Raw genomic sequence first — 27,084 nt, 5'->3', positions numbered from 1 at the left:
ATCGCCAGGTGTGCCTCCCCCCACCCAAGAAATGAATATGGTCACGAGGATGAGTGGCACCATGAGCCTGTTTGACAGCGTGGTTGCCAGCCCCATCAAGGCACGTCTTAATTGTGGTACAAACAGTGAAAGACAGTGTCAACAAAATTAAAAAAAATTTCAAATGGCAGATGATAAAAATGGCTCCAAGATAGTAATAACTGACATCTTGGATAGCCCTTACTAGTTTCCAGGCAGCAGACTGGGTGATTAATAAGTTATTTTAGTCATTTTGGACTTACCATTATTCTAAAAAGATAAAATATTAATTATACATGGGGAAAGAAACAACTTACTATAGAGTATTCCATCCCTCTATAGTAGAGAGAGAAAAGTGGCTCCAAAGCGGCAGATTTTTTCATTTACTGGGAATGACACTGCCCTTAAGAATAGGAAGATTTGGGACTGTGACCTGATATATTCTAAGGCTATTATAAGCACCTTAAGGGGCCGGAGAGATAATACAGCGAGTAGGGAACTTGCCTTGCATGCAGCCAACCTGGGTTCAATCCCCGGCACCCCATGTAGCCCCCTGAGCCCCACCAAGAGTGATACCAAGTGCAGACCCAAGAGTAAGCCGAGAGCAGTACCAAGTGTGGTCCCAAACCAAAGCAAAGCAAAACTGAGAAACCATCTTTCCGGAAAGATGCTCAAAGACCTGCAGCCCTGGGCCCTACCTCCAGCACAGAGGGTTCCTGCAGAGAAGTAGGAGCAGGTCTTGAGCACCACCTGCTGGTGTGGCCAACACGGAACAAACAAGAAAGGACAGAGGCCAGAGTGGTAAGACAGCGGGCAGGGCGTCTGCCTTTCGGCCAACCTGGGTTCGATCCCTGGCATCCCAGACAGTCCCCGAGCACCGCCAGGAGTAATTTCTGAGTGCAGAGCCAGGAGTAACCCCTAAGTACTTCCGGTGTAACCCAAAAAGAAAGAAGAGAAAAGAAAAGAAAAGAAAAGAAAAGAAAAGAAAAGAAAAGAAAAGAAAAGAAAAGAAAAGAAGAGAAAAGAAGAAAAGAAAAGAAGATGAGAAGAGAAGATGAGAAGAGAAGAGAAGAGAAGAGAAAAGAAAAGAAAAGAGAAAAGAAAAGGAAAAAGAAGAAGAGAAGAGTAGAAAAAAGAAAAGAAAAGAAAAGAAAAGAAAAGAAAAGAAAAGAAAAGAAAGGAAAAGAAAAGAAAAGAAAAGAAAAGAAAAGAAGATGAGAAGATAAGAGAAAAGAAAAGGAAAGAGAAGAGAAGAGAAGAGAAGAGAGAAGGAAAAGAAAAGAAAAGAAAAGAAAAGAAAAAAGAAAAGAAAAGAAAAGAAAAGAAAAGAAAAGAAAAGAAAAGAAAAGAAAAGAAAAGAAAAGAAGAAAGAAAAACAGCAAAGGACTCCTTTTCCTAATGCTTCTAAGTGCCCGTGATTTCACTAAGTGTCAGTGGAATAAACCCCCTTAACAAAAACCACAGACTGGCCGGCTGGATAAGGAAACACTATTCGACCTGCCGCTGCTCTAAGGCACAGACTGGGAGGGGCCTGTAGGGAAAGTACAGAGTACAGAGGGTACTGTACTCATGCCTTGCATGACCCCCAAGAGTGATACCTCGGCATCACCAGGTATAGCACCCTCCAAAAATCAAGCAAAAAATGAATGACAAAAAGAAAAGGGTCAAGGACCCAGCACCTGTGTTGTTTTTCAAGCTTCACATTGTTACTGTGAATTAACAATAAATCACAACAAAACAAAACAAAACTGTAACAGCCATATTCCACGTTTTCGCAAAAAAAAAGTTTTAATTATGTAGATGCTGGTGATTATACAGAGAAATACTGTATTAGAGTTCTTTTTTTTTTCCCTGAGAGTCTAGTAAGGAGTTATTCTTGGTTTTTATTTCCCCTCCCCCAAATGTTATTTCATTAAAGCACCAACGAGTTACAAAGTTGTTGATGGTTGAGCTTTTGACATCCAATGTCCCATCACCCATCCCATGATGTTCATGTGTCTGAAAAACCAATAATTGATTTCATATATATACATGTTTTAGTTTTTATGGAATTGATTTTTGCTTAGTTTTTATTCTTCCTAATTTTGGGTTCCATTTGTCCCTGTTCTAGTTTCTTCGAATATGAACTCAAGTCATGGATTGGAGTTTTTTTTCCCATTTCCTGATGTCAGTCAATGTTGTTCGGAATGTCTCCCTTTGTCCTGCTCTGTTGCATTACATAACTGCATAACTGCTGTCCTTGTTCTCTTTTATTTCCAGGACTCTTTTATGGGGGCGGGGGAGGCGGACAGGTGGAGGAAGGAAGGGGTCAGGACAACAGCCCTGGGCTCGGGGGTCATTCGCTCCAGGTCGTTCTTGGGAGCATGAGGTGATGGTGACTGAACTTGGGGCCCAGCTACGTGCAAGGCGAGGGGCTTGGCCGGTGCTCTCTCTCCAGACTGTCATTTCCAGGAATCTGTTTTCCCTCTGATTGCTTTTTCAATAACCCAGTCCTTATGTAACAGAATGTTTAGTCTCTAAGGTTGTGCTTTATCATTTTTTGTGGTGTGTGTGTGGGGGGTGCAGTTAGAAGGGGTGGTTTGGGGCTATACCCTGCAGTGCTCTGGGACTACTTCTGGTTCTGTGCTTAGCAGTGATTTCTGGCATTGCTCTGGGGACCATATGCAGTGCTGGGAATCAGACTGGGGTCAGTTGCGTGCAAGACAGATCCTTAACCCTGTGCTTTTTCTCCAGCCCTTTGTGGTGTTGAGCTCTGCAAAGGCCCTTGATGTATCTCTATTTCTGTGATGTCGTGCCCAGCCTGTCGTCTGTCCTGGAGAATGTCCCATCTGCTGAGAGGGATGGGGAGCCCGGTAGAGCCTCTTCCATGCTACCCGTCTAGTCCTGGCTGAGAGCTCTTGTCTCCCTGTTGGTTCCCTCTGGGCGATCTGTTCAGGGCTGGCGTGGGCTGTCTGCCACGGCTGTAGTGCTCCTCTGCTTCCTCTTTTTTGGGTGCCTATATCTCGATACGGTTCAGTATTCAATTTCTCTTGATCAACATGTAATATCCATGTCCCCTACTGCCTCTTTAAGCCAAACTCTCCTGTCCTAAACAAGCATAGTCATCCCCATTTCTCCCTGAGTTTATGTGATATGTCACACTAATTATTTTGCATATGTTGAAACATTATTGACTCCTTGGAATAATTCCCAATTCATAGTTTTGTATGATTTTTTTTAATGTGCTGTTGCATTAAGTTTGCTAATATAGTATTGAGGGTTTTGCACCTGTGTTTATCAGATATATAAAAGGTATATCTATAAATGCATATACTTTTCTCTATGTTTGATGTTACTGTCCAGTTTGGGAATTAGACTGTTAGATACATAATTTTTTTAAAGTTTTCCTTCTTTACAATATTTTAAAGAGTTTGGTAATAGGAATTGAATTTTTTTGTTGTTTGGTAGAATTTGGTGGAGCGATAGCACAGTGGTTGGGTGTTTGCCTTTCACAAGGCCGACCCGTGTTCGATTCCTCCGCCCCTCTCGGAGAGCCCAGCAAGCTACTAAAAGTATCGAGCCCGCGAAGCAGAGCCTGGCAAGCTACCCGTGAGTATTGGATATGCCAAAACCAGTAACAATAAGTCTCTCAATGAGAGATGTTACTGGTGCCCGCTTTAGCAAATTGATGAGCAGCGGGATGACAGTGACAGTGACAGTGACAGTGGTAGAATTTGGTAGCGAAGTCATCTAAACTTAACTTCTTCTATGAGGTAAATTTTTAGTTCCCATTCCATTTTCTTTACTCTTAATATTTCTATTGAGATTTTAAAATTCTTCCTGATTGTCTTGGTATACTGTATATTTCTAACAAGTTACTCATTTTTAAGTTGTATAATTTGTTGCCAGGTTGATGTGTAAAATTTTCAGAGTTTCTTTGATCCTTTATGTTTATGAAATATCTATTATACTTTGCCTCTTTCATTTCTGGTCTATTCATGTGAATGTTCTTTGTGTCTTGTTTTAGAATCTCTATCTAGATTTAAATACTTGCCAAAATGTTTCCCTTACAAGGCCCACAAATGCTGCAGAGGCTGGAGAAATATTTGATAAAGAGCCTACCAGAATCATTAAAGGTAAGAGGAGAATTCTTAGGAGAAATAAAACACCATCGACTGCATGTGAAAGAAGTAGGAAAATGAGCATTCCTTGAGTGCCAGGCACTGATTATTAACCTTGCATCTCATACAGTTCACATAACTCTCTACAAAATGGCTTTATTATTTTTTCCCAAAATGTGAAGGCTTAATCTATACTATGTTGGCCAAGGTCATGCCATTAATGAATAGCAACAACATTATTTGAATCCCCTATAATCTTTGCTGTGTGTTGACTAAAAAATCATTCCCTTATGCCCTACCAATGATTGTGTCATATAACATTGGAAGTTTTCCCAGAACTGAAAATTGACTGAGACTAACATTAATTTACTCTTCCTAACTACAACTACAAACACATGATGGAAATTTGACCATTTTTCTTTGAAATATAGAATAAAATAAAGAGCAGTCAAAATAAAGAATTTTCTATTTCGTTGAACTCCAAAGAATTAAGTGTCATTTGGGGTGAGATAGAAATTTTAGAAAGAATTGCAAAAATCTTGCATCATAGAGTTTTTGCTTTTGTAATAACATGTGTTGCAAAAAAAAAAAGGAGCAGAATGTCACTGTGAGCTAGGTGCCTTATTAATTACTGCTCTGACTTCATAAAAGTAAATAGTTTTCCGATCAAATAACAAGATACACTTTTTGGTTTCTTTCTCATAAACTCTCCTGCTTACTTTTTTGGGGATGCTTCAGGTTTACGGGACTGTATTTCACATGAATCAAGGAAACCCATTCAATCTAAAAGCTCTTGTGGACAAGTGGCCTGATTTTAACACAGTGGTTATCAGCCCTCAGAAACAGGTAAGATGCCAAATGTAGGATGAATGACTTCTATTTTAGTATGGGCAGGCCATGTACTTGGCAAAGTGGCAGACTAGAGACACAGAAAGTAATTATTGTGAGGGCAAAATGACCTTAAAAACCTCTGGCACCTTAAAGAAAATACAGATAAGTAAATGAATTACAAATGTGTAATGCTGTGAAAATGTATCCCAAAAATGTACCCCCCAAATTTTCCTAATCATAAATTGAATGTCTGCTTAAATCTTTGACTTTGTCTCATGGTGTAAAATACTCAGGAATAAGGACAGTGCATGAGGAAAAGCAGCAATGTTTAAATTTATAAAAATAACAATATAGCCACAAGTATTCCAATCACTGTATATAATCAACTTGCTATATTCTTTATTTCTCCCATCCAAAAGGAGATGATAGATGATTTTGATCACTACACCAATACTTACCAGATTTATTCTAAGGATCCAGAGCACTGCCAAAAAATCCTTGAAACACCAGATGTCATCAATTGGAAACAACATTTGCAGATCCAGAGTAAGTAAGACATCTAGGACATGTGCTGACCACTGGAACAGTGCATGTTTACACCTTCAAGGTGGCTTTTTTATCCTAAGCCCATACCCCTCCAAACTTTCGCTTCCTCTACCAAACTCCAGACACAACTTAATGTTCATCCTTTATATCAACTGCCATCACATCTACAGTGAACTAAATTTAAACACTGAGCCTAGAATTTGATAGGAAGAGATGTGAGTAATGCCATTTATCATCAGAAGATTCATTATGGGGCTTGTTTACAGAGTGAGGATCCTTTAGGAAATTATGTGTGGGAGTAGTGCTTCCCTATCTGGTCTTGTAGTCCCAGAATAATGATGAAAATTCTGTGCTAAATAATATCCTCTTTAGCATAAAATGAGGCCCCCATAAACATGCCACTGGACTCTGAGCCAGACTGTTTTCACTGGGAGCGCCCCAGAGGGGGGTGGGTAAGAGCCCTCCCCGTCCCAAGGGACCCAGCCCTGGCAGCTGACCTCCACTACCCAACTGCTGTCATGCTCCAGGCCGCCATCCATATGCTCGGGCCGAGCCTCACAGATGAGTGAACATATTCCTGGACCACGCAACACATCAGAAGACACTCCCTGCCCATTCTCCATAATTACCACACCATATTTGATGGGGTTCAGACAGCAGGTAACAAATCATAGCGGGAAATAGATATATATGCATATATACGTATTTTCAGACATTTATTCCAAAGCTCACATCACCCAAACTTTAACAACATGTTAGTGATATCCTACAGAATGTCTCCTTCCAAAATAGAACAATTTTCACACTGTTTCCTATAGGAACACTTCTTTGTTAGCATGTTCAGCAGTTCTTCATAACAGACAATACAAAATATATTCTTTAAGTTGTGTTTTGAAACAGAGATTGGGGCTTGGGATGGAAACATCCTGAATTTGGTTGTGGGAAGGTGTATGGTGGTGGGATTGGTGTTTGAATATTAAATGTAATCAAATATTGTGAACTAACATAAAAATTTAAATAATAAAAAATAAAAAGTTTAGGAGCTAGAGCGATAGCACAGCAGGTAGGGTGTTTGCTTTGCACGCAGCCGACCCGGGTTCGATTCCCAGCATCCCATATGGTCCCCTGAGCACCTCCAGGGGTAATTTCTGAGTGCAGAGCCAGGAGTGACCCCTGTGCATCGCCAGGTGTGACCCAAAAAAAAAAAGCAAAAATAAATAAATAAATAAATAAATAAAAATAAAAAGTTTAAAAAAGGAAAAAAACAAAAAATGAACATCTTCTTTAACACAGCTACCATGATAATGAGTGTGATCTCTGAGTCAGACTCCTTGTGATAACATCCTTGCACTATTTCTTGATTTGTTCTCTTATAAGTGACAAGAGAATTCTCTTGCTCTCAGTTTTCTCACATACCAAAAAGAGAATTACAGAAGTGCCTGAAGTAGAAATGTGTACACATGCAAGGTTGGCTACTAATTTTAAAATACCACCTTTCTGTTGATTTCAGTAATTCATTGAAAATTTCTAATGCATATTTTGCATAAGAAAAAAAGGTGTCCCAGGAATGATATGGTCCTGGTCATATGTTATTAGTGACACTGGAAGCAAGATTGCTTGAATTTAATCCCTGCATGATTCCATCAGGAACACTCTTGTAGCATGTAATGACCAATTGCTTCTCTCCTTACTTTAACCTCTCTAGGTACACAGTCCAGCCTGAATGAGGTGATGCAGAATCTTGCAAGAACAAAATTGGTTAAGATCAAGCATACACAATGTTTCCTCTATATGTTTCCCGAAAGTGCAAGCAAACTACTACCTTCCCTATTGGAAGCAAAGAATTTGCCTCTTAAATCTGGCAGACCCAAGCCAATGTGAGTTTGTAGTAAGATTCCCTCCATTCACTCTTTCTTCCCTTCAATCTGTTTCTAGAGTGATGCTTTTAATAGGTAATATTGATCGTGTCAGTTCATATGTTCAAACACCATTAATGTTTTTTGATTGACCTTGGATAGAATCCAAACTATTAGTGACTTCACTGAGTTCCAGTCACTAATGAACAAAACTGAACAACAATGGGAGCAATTTGACCTGTAGAAGCCCAATCTCAGAGTCCCCTGGTAATATTCCCAGAAAAAATGATTCATTCACATTGTATCTCACACTATTTCTCGAAAGTGCCTCCTAATCCATAATATCATTTGGGATTTTGCCTTCCCATGAACATATGGGACAGGAGATATTATTCCTAGTTCCTTGCCAATATAAAGACTCAGATGATGAAATACTTGTTCAAGTCTTGTGGGTAATTAAAAGCATAACTGGAGCTTCCATTTCCACTGTGTGGAACCTTTCCTGGTTACCTCCTGAACCTCTGACTTCAGTGTTCTGTAAGTGAGAGGTCACACATAACCCAAACAATTGTGCCCTCTAAACTTCAGTTTTCTCACATGACCAAGGGCTCTCTGGCAGAGACTTTCCAAGATTCAGTGATTCTAAGTTCTGACTTTACAGTGCTAGAGCAATAGTACAATGGGTAGGGCATATACCGTGCACACACCTGACCCGGGTTTGATTCCCAGGTTTGAGTCCCAGCATCCCATAAGGTCCCCCAAGCACCGCTGGAGTCAATTCCTGACTGCAAAGCTGGGAGTAACCACTGTGCTTTGCTGAGTGTGATAAAAAAAAAAGTCCTGACTTTACAGCTTGCTTACATGTGCTTTTGGCCTTTCATCATGTGCTTTTGTTTACATATTTTTGGTTTGTGTAAAATGGTGTGACATCAATTTCCTCATGTTAACCCAGGTGGCACAGTAATGTCAAGAACAATCCCTAATTTTAATGGAATTCTTATTTTTTATAGCATATATCATTCTAGCTACATATTATGCTTTTATATCATTCATGTCTATCTTTAATCAGAGATTCTACATTTGTAAAGAGGAAATGGAGGCGGAGACATTATATTTCTGGCTCAAGATGAATCAACTGGGCTAAAGAAATAGCACAGCAGGGAGAATACTTGCTTTCCATGTGGCCAAATAGGGTTAAATTCTCATCACCCTGTGTGGTACCCTGAGCAAAGATCCAGGAGTAATCCCTAAGAAGTGTTTAAAATGGTGCAGCCCCCAAGCATAAAAAAATGACACAACTAATCAGATTATGAATTCAGGCAGTCTGATTACAGGATCTGTACCTTTCCCTGTGCCTTTATTTATATTATCTGATTAGGCAATTTAAAAAAAATAAATATGTTATCACGTAGTATATATGATATAATAGGTGATTCTTTTCCCTTGTTCTCAACAGTAATGAAGAGATGTTTAAACGCTCATCCCTGGATGTTACCCACGCTGCCTTGGTGAATAAATTCTGGCAGTTTGGAGGCAATGAGAGGAGTCAGCGATTCATTGAACGCTGTATCCAAAACTTCCCCACAATCTGCCTGTTGGGGCCAGAGGGGACCCCTGCATCCTGGACCCTGATGGACCAGACAGGAGAGATACGAATGGGAGGCACTGTGCCTGAGTACCGAGCCCAGGGTCTCATTTCTCACACCTTATATGCCTTTACCCAGACCCTGGACAACCTTGGCTTCCCTTTATACAACCACACAGCCAAAGACAACAAAATCATACAGAAAATGAATAGCACTCTTCACCACATCCCCATGCCCTGTGACTGGAACCAGTGGAATTGTGTGCCCCATCACACACAGTAGGACTCCTTAGTATGACTGAATACTATTCCATTTTATATATGTAGCACTGTTGTCTCAGTTTTATCTCAGGAGAGCCCTGATCAATAGACAGCATAGGGTGGGTCGGTCATGAGGCAAAGGAAAAGATGGGTAGGTGGAGGGCACTGTAAACTTTAGTGAAGCAGCAGTTGAATGAACAGCAGAGTCCACTCAATGGAGTCCTCCACGGTACCTGCTCACAGAGCACTCATGGTCCTCCCCTTGGGTCCAGCAGCATTGACAAGGCCAGGACTTCCTGTGGTTGACTCTGGTCTCATTCAGTTTCTTATAATTTGGGATTGTTTTGCATGCCTCCCTAATGGTTCTCCTGGAATTCCTATTTGACATGTAAATCATTGCCAATAGATATATTTTGCTAGATTTTCAAGATGTGATTTTTTTCATGGGAATCATAATTTTTCTTATGTCTTTATATTACCCACTTACCTCAATATTTATAAACGTATAATTAATTTAAAATAAAATTATAATATATTTAAAGTGTGCAGTGTGCTTATATAGAAATATATCATATATAATCATTGAGTATATGTATCACAAAAAGGGTTTCAATAATTAATACATCGATTTTTTTCTTATAGCTCTTTTTGATGAGAACACAATACTACTCTTAGAAAATTTTATTAATACAAAACGATACTGTCAAATGTAGTCACTTTTCTATATATTAAAATCTTAGGACTATTTGTCTTAGAATGAGTTGAACCTTTTATCAAACTCTCCCATTTCTTTTATACCCCATCCCATGAAACTATAATTCTACTCTCTGCTTTGAGTTCAACTTTTTTTTGAAAATTGTGTGTGTGTATGTGAGAGAGAGAGAGAGAGAGAGAGATCCCATATCTCATTTGTCACCATGTGTTTTCATTTAATTTTAGCATAATGCCCTCAAGGTTTGTTTATGCCATCACAAACAGTAGGATTCCTTAATATGACTGAATACTATTCCATTTTATATATATATAAATATATATATATATATATATAGCACTATAGCACTGTCGTCTCATTTTTTTATTGATTTGCTCGAGCGGGCACCAATAACGTCTCCATTGTGAGGCTTGTTGTTACTGTTTTTGGCATATCGAATATGTCACGGGGAGCTTGCTAGGCTCTGCCGTGAGGGTGAGATACTCTCGGTAGCTTGCTGTACTCTGAGAGGGGCAGGTCCACCACATGCAAGTCAAATGCTTTACCCGCTATGCTATCATTCCAGCCCATTTTATATATATAATATAATATATAAATATTATTTTTTCCACATTTTCTTCATCCACTCATCTGCCAGTGGACACTAGGCTTATCTCAGAAATTTTCTCTGGCACTGCTCAGGGTACCCACATAGGATATCGGGGATGGTATTGAACCTGGGTCAGTTTCGTGCAAGGCAAAACTCTACCCTGTACTATTGCTCCTGGCTGCCTCCGTTTTTCTCTTCCACTACTTTCTCTGGCAGGGAAATGCTGTCTCCGGTCACTGCTATCTTGATTGGTAGATGGATGTGGACCTTTGAAACTTTTCTCTATAAGATTGTCTTTTGCTCTCAGACCCAGGGAACTTTTTCATTTGGCCCCCTTTTCCACCATACTGGCACCGCCCCTCCTCAAATATGTTTTTATGGACATTGGAATGTTCCTATGATTTTTAATCATATCTACTTTTGATAGAGTATACAATGTAATTAATTTTTATGCAATTAACCACCCTAGGACAAATTTTTCTTGATTATGCATAAAATCATTTTTGTATTTTGTGAACTCAGAACATGTTTTGACTGAATTAATTACCAAATGAATGATTGATCTTTGGATTCACCTTTGGAGGATGGATTTCCTAAACAAACATGTTAATACAAGCAATACATGCATTCATATTTTAGTATCCATTAACCAAAGGAACAATCTGAACCCGATGCTATAATAAGCAGAATGCACAGAACAGTAAATAATGCCTCTTAAGCCATAGAGGTCTCATTCCCTAGAAAAGAAAATTCTGGCTAATGTCACAAGTTCTGTATTTGACACGTGCACACACTTACAACAGTGCAGAGAAGTGATGTGTTCTGCCTGAAATAAGAGCCGACACATTTGACAGGTCCTAAGCTAGCTTTGAAGGATGAGAAAGAGGAGGGAATTCTAGGATGCAACAAAATGTAGAAAGGTGAGAAATGGCAAAGCTAATTCTGTGTTGAAAAAATGTCCTATGGTCTTATGTGGTGGAGAGTGTCCACGGAGACTCATGGAGAGTGGAAACAGAGCCAGATGATAAAAAAAAAATCCATCTACATTTCTCAGTGAATTAAAATCTAGTAACATGGGTAAAAGTACACCCCAATCTCTTTTGACCCCTGCCTCACCCCACCTCTTGCAGGAGATGGAAGGGAAAATTAAGAATCTGTTAGGTTTTCTTCAAGTGATTTATAAGGACCTGGAAAAGAATGTGTATTTACACATAGAACATTCATAAAATATCTAATGATTCATAATACGTATATGTTAGATTCAACTTGTCACTTTTCACAAATTAAACTTGTCTTTTCTGTGACTAATTTGAACCTGGAGATTAATTTGGAGAAAGATGGTAAAATATTAACATGAATAATAAGTCTTTTGTTCCTTCCCAGTACTGTGCACATTTATGGATGGTTTCTGTTGCTGTGTCTCACGTGACAAAATTTTCTTCTACAATGTCTAATCACATCCAATGAGCTTTTAATTTCATAAGTTATAATTTATATAAAGTATAATTTATCTCTATAAGTTACATGAGGCTTCTTATAATTTCCCTTTTTTCCTCATCATTCATATCAAAAATAGGGAACAACATTCTTAAGTAATTTAACTCCATCTTGCAGTTATCCTTAAAAAAATTTGTTTAAGATAGGGTTTTAAGGTTTTAAATTTGTTTAAGATAGGGTTTATTTGCAGGATTGAGGAGGTAGGAGAATAGAAACTAACATCAAGAGAACTGCTATTTAAACTGGGAACCGTTTTGAACCACAAGTTCTGCAAGTGCTTTAACTAATTTATCCTCTTTTTATTTTTTCCCACAAAACACACCGCTTATTGTGAATTCAATTCAAAATTCTTTCCTATCAGACAGGTTGAATTTTATACTTTTAGTTGGAATATTTGGTTGTTATTGTTTAGAATGATCTACAGTTCATAGTGGACTCATTGGAGTCAATTTGAAAGCCATAAATACTTGCTTCTAATCAGCATTAGGATGGGTCTAGAATCAATAGAGTCAAATTTCATTGCCCCGCTAAGGCTCAGAATTGACCCAGTAAACACATACTCTGGGATCTTTCTATCCCCGTTGGCAAAGATGAACTATTTCCAGCCTTGAGTGAGTGACTGGAATATTTCCACTTGCTCCTTCCCAACAGTTCTTTCTCAAACTCTATCACTATAGGTCCAAGTGAGAACGCCCAGAGCTTCAGGCAGGTCTCATCCATCTGAATCTCCTGCAGAAATTGCCTTCAACATATTATGGGTTGGGGCTGGAGCGATAGTACAGCAGGTAGGGCATTTGCCTTGCACGTGGCCGACCCGGGTTCGATTCCCAGCATCCCATATGGTCCCCCGAGCACCGCCAGGAGTAATTCCTGATTGCATGAGCCAGGAATAACCCCTATGCATCGCTGGGTGTCACCCAAAAAGAAAAAAAAACATATTATGGGGGTAGAAGTGTGGCTTATCTCTACAGCTACGTCACAGAGCCAACAACACTGAAAGCATGAGATCCAAATTTTAAAATGTGCCCATCAAGCAGCAGGCTAAGGATTGGAAGGAATCTGCTGAAGGGCTCAAGCTGATGCTGTTAGTGCAATGGCAGCTGGTACATAGCACTCTGTACTGTTGCCTTCCTGGACCAATCCCTCCTCCAGTTCCGAGTCTTAGTCGCTCACCTGTAGATATACGTGTCTCTCCTGCAAACCAGGCTCTGAACTGATTGGTTTTTTTTTTTTCTGTGAAATGGAGTTGATTTCTGCTTACAGTTTTACATGATCATGTTGTTGGTTGACCTCTATTCTGCCATTTCTCTGGGACTTGCAAAATCATGATTTACATATTACATAAATTATACTTGTAAGACAAACGAAGTTGTTTTAAGCCAGTAAATTAAAAATATCTAAAACTGGGGGCTGAAGAGATAGTATGGAGGATAAGGTATTTGCCTTGCACGAGGCCCACCCAGATTTGATTCTTTGCATCCCACTTAGCCGCCAAACATTACCAGAAGTGACTCCTGAATGCAGAGGCAGAAATGAGTAACCCCTGAGCAGTATTGAGTGTGACCCAAAACTAAATATATATACATATATACACAAAAAATAAATATTTATAAGAAATGTGTACCAATTATAAAAACTGAGTTGAACTAAAACGATTTCATTTTGAAATCCTAAATAACCCAAACAATATTTGAGTAACATCACTCTGTGGATTGTTTTTTACACCACATTTTCAAATATTTTTTTAAAGTTTCTGCAGCTCACAAATTATGATAATTGTATGCATACTTCTATAATTCTTTTTATCCAAAGATCTAATCTGTTATTTGAAAATGTGGAAGTTCTTCTAAATGGCTCTCTGTTTTTCTGAAACTAAATTGAATATAGTATTGTTTACAAAAATATTACTAAATGATTTCCTCTTTTCTTCATTAAGCGCAATTCTAAATTATCTGTACTCAAATTTAATACTATCATGGTGATAATTTATTGTTATGCAATTATTTGAAGATTTATTCTGTGAAAGAAATTTTTCTTTATTCTTTATTTTCTCTTTCCTGTTGATAATGATGAGTGTTATTAAACATACTTCTTAAATAGTTGGGTCTTTCTTTGAAATTTTAATGCATCTTCATTATAAATTGACAACTTTAATTTTTCATCTTCATCATAAATTAACTTAAATTTTTCTAATATATCACATAAATGACTGAGAAATAATAAGGTACTAATAAATCCATTATCACAGTGTATTTGTTATTATCACAAAACAATTTTTATTTAAGAAAAATTAAGTCTAAGTTTTAAATTAAAAATAATTTTATCATGAAATATTAAGAATTTGTTGTGTTCCACTTTTACATCTGGTAACAGGAAATGACAGATAACCTTGATCACTGCATCAATACCTATCAAGGTTACTCAAAGGATCTCAATAATTTCCAGGAATTCATTGGTTCCTCAGAAGTTATTAAATGGAAACATGTGCAAGTCGAAGTCACTGTCATCCCATTGCTCATGGACTTGCTCGAGCAGGCACCAGTAACACCTCTATTGTGAGACTTGTTGTTAACTGTTTTTGGCATATCGGATACGCCACGGGTAGCTTGCCAGGCTCTGCCGTGGGGGCGGGATACTCTCGGTAGCTTGCTGGGCTCTCTGAGAGGGACGGAGGAATCTAACCCGGGCCGGCCTCATGCAAGGTGAATGCCCTACCCGCTGCACTATTGCTCCAGCCCTGCAAGTTGAAGTCATAAATTTGGATGCCTACTGGACCTCTTGTCTTCCCTAAACAATTTCTTCTAAGTCCCTTTCCTCCTAGGTCCAGACCCTAATCATTCTGCCAGTTTGCTTCCCTATAAAGAGGAAAATCACCCTAAAAATGCTTTCAGAGAATAGGAAAACAAAAGAAAATAAAGTTGCTTGAAAGCCAAGGAGTTCTTTGGTAGAGATAATCAGGATACCTGGGATTGTTGGGTGCTACAGCAGTTTCCCCTGGGGACTTTCATTCCATGAATAATAGTGGTGAACTATCATGTCCTTCCCATCAAAAAGGACAATTTCTGGGTTACCACATGCCCTTCTCCTTATACCTCTGTTCTAGAGTACGCAGTCCTCTCTGAATGAGTTCATACAAACTATCACAGCCACCAAATCCTTCAAGGCCAAGCAAGCACAGCTCATTCTTTTTATGATGACAAAGACAACATTGAAACTAGCTCCTTCCTTGCTGGATGTAAGAAAATTATCCCCTGGGATGGCAAACCCAAGGCCACGTAAGTTGAATCCAAATCTCTGCACTGAAGCGGTCTCACTGCTTCTTTTCCTGCTGTCATTCTGGCCTCTCTCCAGTCCACATTCTTTTTTTTTTCCTTCTTGGGTGACACCCGACGATGCACAGGGGTTATTCCTGGCTCATGCACTCAGGAATTACTCCTGGTCGTGCCCAAGAGACCATATGGGATGCTGGGAATCAAACCTGGGTTGGCCACCTGCAAGGCAAACACCCTACCCTCTGTGCTATCACTCCAACCCCTGTAGTCCATATTCTTAAAGAAATTTTTACTCATGATTTTGACCATGATCCTGGCCTGCTTAAATGATTTTATAATTTCCATTTCATCTGGAATCTCTCGGGCATCTATGGACTCTGGGACCTGTTGTGTCCTTCCTTCTTGTTTTTTTTGCAACCAAATATTTTTTCTCTCCATCTGTTGTTGCAAGCTTGAATTTTCTATTTCCTCTGCCAATTCTGACTCTCAAAATAATAAAGGTAAGAACAAATAAAACCCTTCATACTCATAAACTTTGCTTTTTAAAAAATGTCTTTTTGTTGAATCACTGTGTGATATACAGTTACAAAGTTGTCCATGATTGGACTTCAGTCATAGAGTTTCCCAACACCCTTTCCTTCACCACAGCACATTTCCCACTACCATTGTCTCCCCCAACCCCCAACCCCCAACCCCCAACACACACAGCCCACCTTTTGTACAGATACTTTTCTTCTCTCCGTCTCTCTGTCTCTGTCTCTCTGTCTGTCTCTGTCTCTCTGTCTCTGTCTCTGTATCTCTCTCTCTCTCTCCTTTTGGGCACTATGGTTTGCAATACAGGTACTGAAAGATTATCATGTATATCCCTTTACCTCTTTTCAGCACTCAGTTCTTATCCAGAGTGATTATTTCCAGCTATCACTGCCTTAGTGGTCTCTTCCCTGTCCTAACTGCCTTCCCTCTCTCCCCAGCCCCCACCATTTGTGGCAAGCTTTCAACCATGGACCAGAATTTGCTTTTATCTTGGAGCCTCCATGGCAACCAAGAGAGATTTAAACACTCATCCTTGGATGTTACCCACACCGCCTTGGTCAATAAAGTCTGGCACTGAGAGGAGCTTGAGGTTCATCCAGCATTGTCTTCGGAACTTCCCTACTTTCTGTCTTCTGGGACCTAGGGAACCCCTGTCACCTGAACCTTGAGTGGGCAAAACAGGAGAGCTTGGGATGATAGGCACTCGCCCTAAGTCAGGGCTAACGGCTGCTCTCTCATACAGCCTCTCCCCAGGTCCAGGCTCTGCACAACTCAGCTTTCCCATCTACTATCACAGATAAGAGCAATAAATTTGTGCAGAAAATGAGCTACAATCTGAACGATATCTATTCATGCCCTTATCAGAAACAATGGTACTGTTACCTCCAGAGGAAAGTTGTAAAAACTGAACGACGGTGGTTAAGCGTATGGTTAGAGGAGTAAGTGGGTGGACAGAGAACAAGAATAAATTATGGCCATAAGCCAAGGAGAAGGCACAGTTGGATTCTGTTGGGGGAAGCCATGGAAATGGTCAGCACCCACCCAGATCCTTCTATTCATGCCATTGTTGGGCTTCCTTAATTATTTCAGTAAGAAGTCTTGGCTCCTGTAGCAGCCTGATGTTGCTTAGTTCCCCACACTTCCAGAATATCTGAGACACTCTTTATCAGCTACTTACTGCCTCAAAGTGTGTCTGGAAACTCAGTGCATGAGTTCATGGAGCCTTGCCGATCTTTCCAGGAAGGGTAATATTTTCTTTTTCTTTTTCTTTTCTTCTCTTTTCTTTTTTCTTTTCTTTTCTCTTCTCTTCCCTTTCCTTCCTTCCTTCCTTTCTTTCTTTCTTTCTTCCTTCCTTTCTTTCTTTCTTTCTTTCTTTCTCTTTCTTTCTTTTTCTCTTTCTTTCTCTCTCTCTTTCTTTCTTTCTCTCTTTCTTTCTTTCTTTCTTTCTTTCTTTCTTTCTTTCTTTCTTTCTTTCTTTCTTTCTTTCTTTCTTTCTCTTTCTCTCTCCCTTTCTTCCTGGTTCTGCACTCAGTTATTACTCCTGGAAGTCCTCTCGGGACCACATGGGATGCCAGGGATCAAATCCAGGTCGTCTGCATGCAAGGCCAATGCCCTACCTGCTGTACCATTGCTCTGTCCCTCCAGAAGGCAATATTTTCTGCCATTGTTACTATTGATATCTCCAGTTAGGAGCAATAGGGCCTCACTCACTTTATAGAGATTATCTTCCTCTCTGATAACTGTTGGATAGTATATCATTTGTAAATATACATACTGCTAGGTTAGGTATTATACACATGATACAGCAAGGAGAGTCTTAAAACAAGTAGGGCTAGGGGGATTTTAGAGGATAGTGTTGCAGAATTGCTGGCAAGGGGTAGATACTAAGACTTGTACCCTGAGGAGTAAGAAAACAAGAAGTTTATGCAGCACTGGTACAGGTTCAGAAGAGTTGTCTTATCCAAGGACAGTAGATATAAGGGCCAGGAATATTGCCCCATAGCTGAAAGCCTGCTTCATGAGCGGAGGGGAGAAGGCAGATGGAATAGAGAAGGGATCACTAAGAAAATGATGGCTGGAGGAATCAGTCGGGATGGGAGATGTGTGACAAAAGTAGATAATGGACCAAACACGATGACCTTTCAGTGTCTGTGCTGCAAGCCATAATGCCCAAAAGTAGAGAGAGTATGGGCAATACTGTCTGCCAAGGAGGCAGGGGGAGAGTGAGAAAGGGGGGTATACCGGGGAGATTGGTGGTGGGGAATGTGCACTGTTGGAGGGATGGGTGTTTGATCATTGTGTGATTGTAATCCAAACATGAAAGCTTGTAACTATCTCACAGTGACTCAATAATTTAAAAAAAAAGAGTTGTGTTCAAAGGTTGAGCACAACAAAAGGCACATGAAAAAGTGCTCTACATCACTAATCATCAGAGAGATGCAGATCAAAACAACCACGAGATACCACCTCACACCACAGAGACTAGCACACAGTCAAAAGAACAAAAGCAACCGCTGTTGGAGAGGATGTGGGGAGAAAGGGACCCTTCTACACTGCTGGTGGGAATGCCGACTGGTTCAGCCCTTCTGGAAAACAATATGGACGATTCTCAAAAAATTAGATATTGAGCTCCCATTTGACCCAGCAATACCACTGCTGGGAATATATCCCAGAGAGGTAAAAGAGTATAATCGAAATGACATCTGCACATGTATGTTCATCACAGCACTGTTTACAGTAGCCAGAATCTGGAAAAAACCCGAATGCCCTAGAACGGATGACTGGCTGAGGAAACTTTGGTACATATATACAATGGAATACTATGCAGCTGTTAGAAAAAAAGGAGGTCATGAATTTTGTATTTAAGTGGATGGGCATGAAAAGTTTCATGCTGAGTGAAATGAGTCAGAAAGAGAGAGACAGACATAGAAAGATTGCACACATCTATGGTATATAGAATAACAGACTAACACCCAAGAATTGTAGAAATAAGTACCAGGAGGTTGACTCCATGGCTTGGAGGCTGGCCTCACATTCTAGGGATATGGCAACTCAGAGAAGGGATCACCAACTATTATGCAGTCGAAGGCCATGTGGGGGAAGGGAGTTGCGGGCTGAATGAGGGCTAGAGACTGAGCACAGTGGCCACTCAACACCTTTATTGCAAACCACAACAGCTAATTAGAGAGAGAGAACAGAAGGGAATGCCCTGCCACAGTGGCAGGGTGGGGTGGGGGGAGATGGGATTGGGGAGGGTGAGAGGGATGCTTGGTTTACTGGCTGTGGAGAATGGGCACTGGTGAAGGGATGGGTTCCTGAACTTTGTATGAGGGAAGCATAAGCACAAAAGTGTATAAATCTGTAACTGTACCCTCACGGTGATTCACTAATTAAAAATAAATAAATTTTTTAAAAAAAGAAAAAAAAAAGGTTGAGCACAAGCTTCAGATTGCATGTATACAAGGAACCTCCCCAGGCTGGGTAAGGGTCAGTGCTGGGAACTTAGAGCAGGAGAGTGAGAGTGGGTAGAGTTGCACGTGACAAGGTGATTTAGCGCACCCTTGGTAAAAGCAGGGTTGGAAGTCAGCCCCCCCCCTGAAAATGGTAATGAGCTGCAGCACGGGTCACAGTAGCCAGAAACAACCCCAGTGTCGAGGACAGATGACTGGTTAAAGAAACTGGTATATCTGCACAATGGAATACTATGCAGCTGTTAGGAGAGATGAAGTCATGAAATTTGTTTATAAGTGGATGGTCATGGAGAGTATCATGCTAAGTGCAATGAGTCAGAAAGAGAGGGACAGACAGAATGACTACACTCATTTGTAGAATATAAAATAACATAAAAGGAGACTGACACCTAAAGACAGTAGACACAAGGGCCAGGAACATTGCTCCAGAGTTGGAAGCCTGTCTCATGAGCTGGGGGAGAAGGCAGCTGGTATAGAGTCAGTGACGGTTGGAGGAATCTTTTGGGATAAGAGTTGTGTGCTGACAGTAGATAAAGGACCAGGAATGATAACCTCTCAGTATCTGTATTGCAAACCATAATGCCCCAAAGGAGAAAAAGAGAGTATGGGGGAAATTGTCTGCCATAGAGGCAGGGGAGGGTTGGAAAGGGGGGTATACTGGGGACATTGGTGGTGGAGAATGTGCACTGGTGGAAGGATGGGTGTTTGATTATTGTATGACTGAAACTCAGACATGAAAGCTTTGTAACTATCTCACAGTGATTCGATTAAAAATTTTTTTTAAAATGGTAATGAGCAAAAGTAGGGACAGGAACCAGACTCCCCCACCCCCCTTTACAGGAATCATACCTCCCTTCATTAACATGGGTATAGTCCTTATAAATCAGGTAAGGAACCAGGCTTCCCTGACTATAGAACAGTGGGTAGGGTGCTTACCTTGCATTAGGTCTGCCCAGGTTCAAACCTTGGTACCACATATGGTCTCCCAAACACCGCTATGAGGGAGCTGGAGTGATTGTACAGTGGGTAGGGTGTTTGCCTTGTAAATGACTGACCCAGGTTCAATCCCCCCAGCATCCCATATGGTCCCCCAAGCACCATCAGGAGTAATTTCTGATTACTCCTGCAGAGGCAGGAGTAACCACTGAGTTTCACTGGGTGTGACCTAAGGCCTAAACACTGCTTGCACACACAACACCCCAACAAAAAAAGTGGAGAGAAAGAAAAATGAGGCTGGGGAGATAGGATTGATGTTAAGACATTGGCAGCAGCCACAATCCTGATTCAAACCCTCAGCACCACATCTGGTCCCCACAGCACTGCCAGGGGTCACTCTAAGCACCGAGCCAGGAATAGCCCTGCTCTGAGCACTCCCAGGGTGGGCCAAAAACCACACCTGGAAAATATTTAAGTATTATTCTTTTAACTTCCCACTTTCCCCAACAATAATTTGTTTAATAACAATAATAATCACTTTATAAACTGAGCTTCATTGATATTTCTCTTCTGCTCTAAACTCCAATTGCTCTGGTTGCTCTGTCATTCTGAATCTCAGAACGGAGTTTGGGCTTTCAGTGTGGGCTATTCGTTAAGATGCCGCCATGGTAGACCAAATGCCCCCGTGGGCTTCTGTACGCCTATTCTAGTGATTTCGGTCTCAATAGAGCAAAGGAGTACAGAGACGGGCATTCCAGTGGAAAAGCACTTCTGGGGCCTCTCTTTGCGTCATATTTGCTCTTGACCATGAATGAAAGTGGCAAATGGCCAGGATCAGATGCAGGGCAGGAAAAAAACATTCAAAAGATGAATATAAGGATTTATGGACAAACTGTAGTTCATTCTCCATGGTGTCGGTTTTCCATCCATATAACAGCAGATGCTGGTTCCTTTTTGATTTATAAGTTTTGATGATCAAGCTCTCTTGATGATGCATTTCAGAAAGCTTAATTCCAATGTTTTTGTGGCCATTAATGGCCACTTAATACATTTTTGGACATGATGTCACTTATGAGAAACATGACCTTCATCCCAATGAAATTACCTTGGTCACACTAGAAACACCAAACTAAGAAACAAGATTTTTAGACTGAAAATTCCAGGTAATCTTATTCTACTGAGGCCCCCCCCACTAGAGTATGAAAGTACTTAATTTATTGCTTTTCTCCTTGTAACTCCATTGTAGGTGCACAGCCCACTCAGAGTGAGGCAATACAAAATCTAGCAGTTGCCAAAATCCTTCAAGGCCAAGAAAACCCAGAACATTCCCTTTACTATGACAAAGACAATATCTCCTTCTTTACTGAATATAAATAAATAATCCCTGGGACCAGAGGGATAGTATAGTGCATAGGATGTTTACCTTGCATGTGGTCAAACCTAAACCTAGTTTGATTCTCAGCATCCCATATGATCCCGTGAGCACTACCAGGATTAATTTCTGAGCACAGAGTTAGGAGTAACCCCTGAGCATTTCCAGATATAGCCCAAAACCCCAAAAAAAAGAAAAAGAAAAGGAAAACAGAGAGAGAAAAGAAAGATAGGTGGAAGGAAGGAAGGAAGGAAGGAAGGAAGGAAGGAAGGAAGGAAGGAAGGAAGGAAGGAAGGAAGGAAGGAAGGAAGGAAGGAGGGAAGGAAGGAAGGAAGGAAGGAAGGAAGGAAGGAAGGAAGGAAGGGAGGGAGGGAGGGAGGGAGGGAGGGAGGGAGGAAGGAAGGAAGGAAGGAAGGAAGGAAGGAAGGAAGGAAGGAAGTGAGGGAGGAAGGGAGGAAGGAAGGAAGGAAGGAAGGAAGGAAGGAAGGAAGGAAGGAAGGAAGGAAGGAAGGAAGGAAGGAAGGAAGGAAGGAAGGAAGGAAGGGAAGGAGGGAGGGAGGGAGGGAGGAAGGAAGGAAGGAAGGAAGGAAGGAAGGAAGGAAGGAAGGAAGGAAGGAAGGAAGGAAGGAAGGAAGGATGGAAGGAAGGAAGGAAGGAAGGAAGGAAGGAAGGAAGGAAGGAAGGAAGGAAGGAGGGAAGGAGGGAAGGAAGGAGGGAAGGAAGGAGGGAAGGAGGGAGGGAGGGAGGGAGGAAGGGAGGGAGGGAGGAAGGAAGGAAGGAAGGAAGGAAGGAAGGAAGGAAGGAAGGAAGGAAGGAAGGAAGGAAGGAAGGAAGGAAGGAGGGAAGGAAGGGAGGGAGGGAGGAAGGGAGGGAGGGAGGGAGGGAGGGAGGGAGGAAGGAAGGAAGGAAGGAAGGAAGGAAGGAAGGAAGGAAGGAAGGAAGGAAGGAAGGAAGGAAGGAGGGAAGGAAGGGAGGGAGGGAGGGAGGGAGGGAGGGAGGGAGGGAGGGAGGGAGGGAGGGAGGGAGGAAGGAAGGAAGGAAGGAAGGAAGGAAGGAATAGCCCTATCTCCTTGGTCGTGGCAACCCAAGGCCGTGTGAATTGGATCCAAGTCTCTCTGCACTGACGTGATCGTCACTACTTCTCTTTCATTCTGGCCTCCTTGAAGTCCATACTCACAGACTTCAGCATACCGAAATTTAGGAAATTATTTACTAAGGCAGCCAAAAGAAAAAGATGTTCGGCCTCATCCAAACCAGTCAGCCAGTCAGGACACACGAGAAATCTCGCCCATTCCCATGGGTCCCTATGTTTCTGCCCTTGTTCGAGCAGTTCACATGAGCTCATCCTGAATAGCTCAGTCCAGCCCCAACATCACACCCAGCAGTGCTCTGGGGCTACTCTTGGCTCTGCATAATTCACGAGTAATTTCTGAATTACACTTGGGGGGAGGTGGGATCACTTGGGGTGCCAGGGATCAAACCTGGGCTGGTCATATTCAAGAGAAACACCCTCCCTGCCATATCATCACTCTAGCTCTGACTCAACTGATTTCTGGCAGCCATGGATGCTCTTTCACCACCTTCAAATGGGGCTGGTTGGTCCCAGCCAGTGAAACCAGGCTTGTACATGGCCACGGGTAGTTTTGAGCCAAGTTCATTTCAACTCTGGGGGCCATAATTCAGATTAGAATGATCTCAGAAAACCTGAGTCACTTTGGGGGCCGGAGCGATAGCACAGCGGGTAGGGTGTTTGCCTTGCATGCGGCCGACCCGGGTTCGATCCCCGGCATCCCATATGGTCCCCCAAGCACTGCCAGGAGTACTTCCTGAGTGCAAAGCCAGGAGTAACCCCTGAGCATCGCTGGGTGTGACCCAAAAAGCAAAAAAAAAAAAACCTGAGTCACTTTGTGGAGATCTGATGGACGGCTGGGGGTTCCTTATCTCTCGTGCCTTGCCAGCTGCTATAGATCTAAACGCATGCCTGCTCCTCTCTGCAGATTTGGACAACCTGTGCCCCACCAGCCAACTGTCTGCTGCAGGGCATCCCCCAACAATGCCCTCTCAGTTCCTTTTCCAGTTCCTGTCACCCTGGGAACGGCCCGCAATGGAGCAAGGTTCCTGAAGTCCAGGTGACCTGTGGGCCATGACAGTTCCCCTCTCCACAGGGTGGCTGCACGCAAGTACATGTGATAGAAACCAGACCGGGAACCAGCGTGGCCCTGGAAAGCTAAGAGGGAGGGTGCCCAGTTTATTCACTCATGAGAATTTGACCTGACTATTATTTAAAAGGATCCAGCCTTGGGTACAGTTCACAAAGAACTTTTATACTCTATTGTAAGCCGCATTCGCTTGGCCAGGCAGGGGGTGCATTTCTCATTTAACATATACAATGAGTGCTAAAATATACAATGGTTGGAACAACCAGTGACAGATATAATTGGTTTCAAGTTCCATACAGACATTTACTGTTTTGGTGACCTCCTTCCTGTTCAACTAACCTGATCAGATATGCTCACTTGCTCTGTTCTTGTTCTAACTATGAATTCCAACCTGTTTGTCTGTGCTCGGCTCCTTGAATAGGTCACTCAGAAGTCCTGCTCTAATTTTCCCATTTCAATATTACCATCAAAGCGATAGACTCCATCTACGACAATACCACTGATCTCCCGTATGTTCAGGCCTATTCCTGGCTCTGTGCTCAGGGGTCACTCCTAGAGGTATCACGGACCATATGCAGTGCTGGGATAGAATCCACATTGGCCACGTGCAAGGCCAGCACCTCACCAACTTACTATCTTAGGCACCTTACAAGTAGATTTTAACTGAAAAAAAATCTGTAAAAAAAATTATAGTTCATAATGGATTGGACAAGTCGAAAGCTTACCCACTGGAGATAAACATATAGGTTAGGTTATATTTAATCTTGAATCTTGCTGGAAAATAAATTCCTCAGAGTAAAATCTCTCCTGCTTAAAAAAAAATCCAATTAAATTGTAGAGTTAAAATAAGCTATGAGTAATAGAACAGTTTTTCTTTAATCTTTCTTTCTATCTTTATTTGTTTCTTTTCTTCCTTTCGTGTATCTATTTCTGGGCACTAATGTGTTTCTAGAATATTACCAAAAGTAGAATGGTGCCTATCTAAATGAAAAAAATTATCTTAATTCTGCTCGTCTAAGAGTTAAAATTCTGGAAACCAATTAACACTACCCTATGATGAGAAAATAACTGGATAAAATTAAGAAGTAATAAATTTGGGGGAAATCTTTTAGAACCTGAGGACACAATAAAATCAAGCGACTTGAATTGCAAAAAGGGACAGACTGCGATAATAAATAACAATCAGCTCATCTCTGACAGAGCACAGGTAGAATACAACATGAGCCAGCAAAAGGAAATCAGCTTAAATTTTATAAAAGTGTTAGTGATTGAACATGACAGTGTAGAACCCTAGCGACATCTAGACACAATAATTCTACCAGGGTGTTTGCCTTGCACGCAGCTGACCCGGGTTTGATTCCTCCATCCCTCTCGAAGACCCTGGCAAGCTACTAGAGTATCTCGCCCACAGAGCAGAGCCTGGCAAGCTCCCCGTGGCGTATTCGATATGCCAAAAACAGTAACAATAAGTCTCACAATAGAGACATTACTGGTGCCCGCTCGAGCAAATCAATGAGCAACGGGATGACTGTGATAGTGACAGTGACTCACAAAGTATTTTTCCAAGGGTTCTCAGCATGTGTGAGCATCAAAGATTGGTAATGGGCAGCATACAAAGTCCCTCCCTACACTTTGCTACTGTCCAAAAGACAGGACAACCACCCCCAGTTCAGACTCAGTAGCGTATGGAAGAAAACCCACTAGGAGAGGAATAAAACTCCTGCTAGCCTGAATGCACAAACAAACCCACTGTTGCTGGGGAAGAGTGAGGTAAAAGTTTTACAGCTGTGGAGAAGACAAGATAGCGTTGGAGCCCACAATTCTGTCTCATCAGTCAACTTATACTACCACCAATATAAGAGGATAAGAAATCCTCTTCCATGTAATACCTGTTGTAAAGACAAAATTGAGGCTTGCAATCATGGGGAGGTGAGACAGTGATGCTAAGGAAGCTTCTGGGCTCCTGGGATCTGCCGAACAGACTCTAAGGGCCAAACCTCTCAAGCCAAACCATGTCAAGAGAGAATGTGCCCTGCTCCTACACTATCATTGAAAAGGACTAAGTGATGAAATTTTTCCTCCAAATACTAAGGATAGTCACTTCCTTACGCAGCTATTATCAAAAACAAGCAAACAAACAAAAAATGATCTTTGAAACTTCATTTATCTTACTTTCATGGTTTTGGAACTCTCCCCATCAAAGGAGGGGAAACATGTTTAAGATTTTGATGAAGAAGTATACTTTAGTTTCCTGATCTAGTTGAAGTGCCACAGAGATTCTGATTCCTCCAAAAGGAATCTCTTGCCTCATTGAAAAAGAAAATTCAGTTTTTTAGAAAATGGTAGTTGGGGACATCTGTGGAGGGAAATGTACCCTCGTGAAGAGATGGGTGTTGGAACATTATATGACTGAAACTCAATCACAAACAACTTTATACCAGTGAAAAAAATAAAAGTATTGGATCACCAAAAAAAAAAAGAAATTAAATGGTAGTGATAACTTCAATCCCTTTTATCCATTATCAAGCCATATATTAGTTTTTGGCTTGGTACTTAATTTCAGCAACAGTTTTTCAGGATATCAGGAGTTCCAGATGAAGATAAGCCTCATTTGTTATGAGTATATGGACACACAAATAGAGAATAAACTTCTCAGAACCTATTTTCTAGGAAAATTCCTTTCTTATGAGTTTGATAACATATTTATAATATGATAATTTTTAGTACCTTATAGTCTTGATGCACAGTTACCACACTTTACCACCTTCATTACTAAGGTGAGAGAAGCATGTGTTAATGGAGAAGGTGAACATTTTGTTCTGTCTTGTAATGTTCAATAGCAGCTTTGGAATAAATTAAGGGAAGGGCACAGATGATTCGAGAGGAGGAGGATCCTCATAACTTTAGTCACTTCCTACAGACGATTTTTCTGATCAGTGAATATGCAAGAAATGAAGTCAGTCTGCACAGCAGACCTCTGTGTGCATACCTTTCCTTCCATGGACTCCTATTGCAAGGACTCAGGAATGGGACATGAGAGAGGAGAGTATTGCACACAATATGAAGGAGAGAGAGAGAGAGAGAGACAGAGAGAGAGAGAGAGAGAGAGTGCCATAGAGGCAGGCTGGGAGGGTGGTGGCAAGAGGGAATCTGGGGACACTGGTGGTGGGAAATGTATACTGGTGAAGGGACAGATGTTGGAGCACTGTATGAACAAAACTCAATTATGGGCAACTTTGTCATTGTGTATGTCATGAGTGATTCAATTTAAAAAAGAGAAAAATAAAATAATGATAGGACCTCTGGGGACAAAGGGCATCCCGGTGCTTTGAAGCAAAGTCAGATG

At 41.2% G+C, this 27,084-nt stretch overlaps 1 protein-coding gene across 2 annotated transcripts; it reads left to right on the top strand.

Annotated features, from left to right (window-relative positions):
* The first annotated feature begins 1,181 nt into the window (after positions 1–1,181).
* On the top strand, positions 1,182–9,717 carry LOC101552414 (glycine N-phenylacetyltransferase-like). Of its 2 annotated transcripts, XM_055142610.1 has the most exons (7): positions 1,183–1,630; positions 3,466–3,606; positions 4,025–4,133; positions 4,857–4,964; positions 5,369–5,495; positions 7,201–7,372; positions 8,808–9,717. In XM_055142610.1, the coding sequence occupies exons 3-7, from the start codon at positions 4,056–4,058 to the stop codon at positions 9,217–9,219; spliced, it is 897 nt and encodes a 298-aa protein (XP_054998585.1). In that variant the 5' UTR covers positions 1,183–1,630; positions 3,466–3,606; positions 4,025–4,055; the 3' UTR covers positions 9,220–9,717. The 2 variants fall into 2 exon arrangements, with proteins under 2 accessions (XP_054998586.1, XP_054998585.1); XM_055142611.1 differs by having other exon boundaries at positions 1,182–1,630; positions 3,466–4,133.
* The last annotated feature ends 17,367 nt before the right edge of the window (positions 9,718–27,084 follow it).

The sequence above is a fragment of the Sorex araneus genome, chromosome 6 (assembly GCF_027595985.1).
Source record: "Sorex araneus isolate mSorAra2 chromosome 6, mSorAra2.pri, whole genome shotgun sequence".
Lineage (NCBI taxonomy): Eukaryota > Metazoa > Chordata > Mammalia > Eulipotyphla > Soricidae > Sorex > Sorex araneus.
Note: the sequence above shows the minus strand (reverse complement) of the source record. Positions and strands in the feature narration are given on the sequence as shown.

Bases quoted from the DNA above. Each gene is read 5' to 3' on its own strand.
- LOC101552414 (XM_055142611.1), top strand. From the start codon at position 4,056: ATGTTTCCCTTACAAGGCCCACAAATGCTGCAGAGGCTGGAGAAATAT. The intron at 4,965-5,368 runs GTAAGATGCCAA...CCCATCCAAAAG, and splicing joins TTATCAGCCCTCAGAAACAG to GAGATGATAGATGATTTTGA. The intron at 5,496-7,200 runs GTAAGTAAGACA...TAACCTCTCTAG, and splicing joins ACAACATTTGCAGATCCAGA to GTACACAGTCCAGCCTGAAT.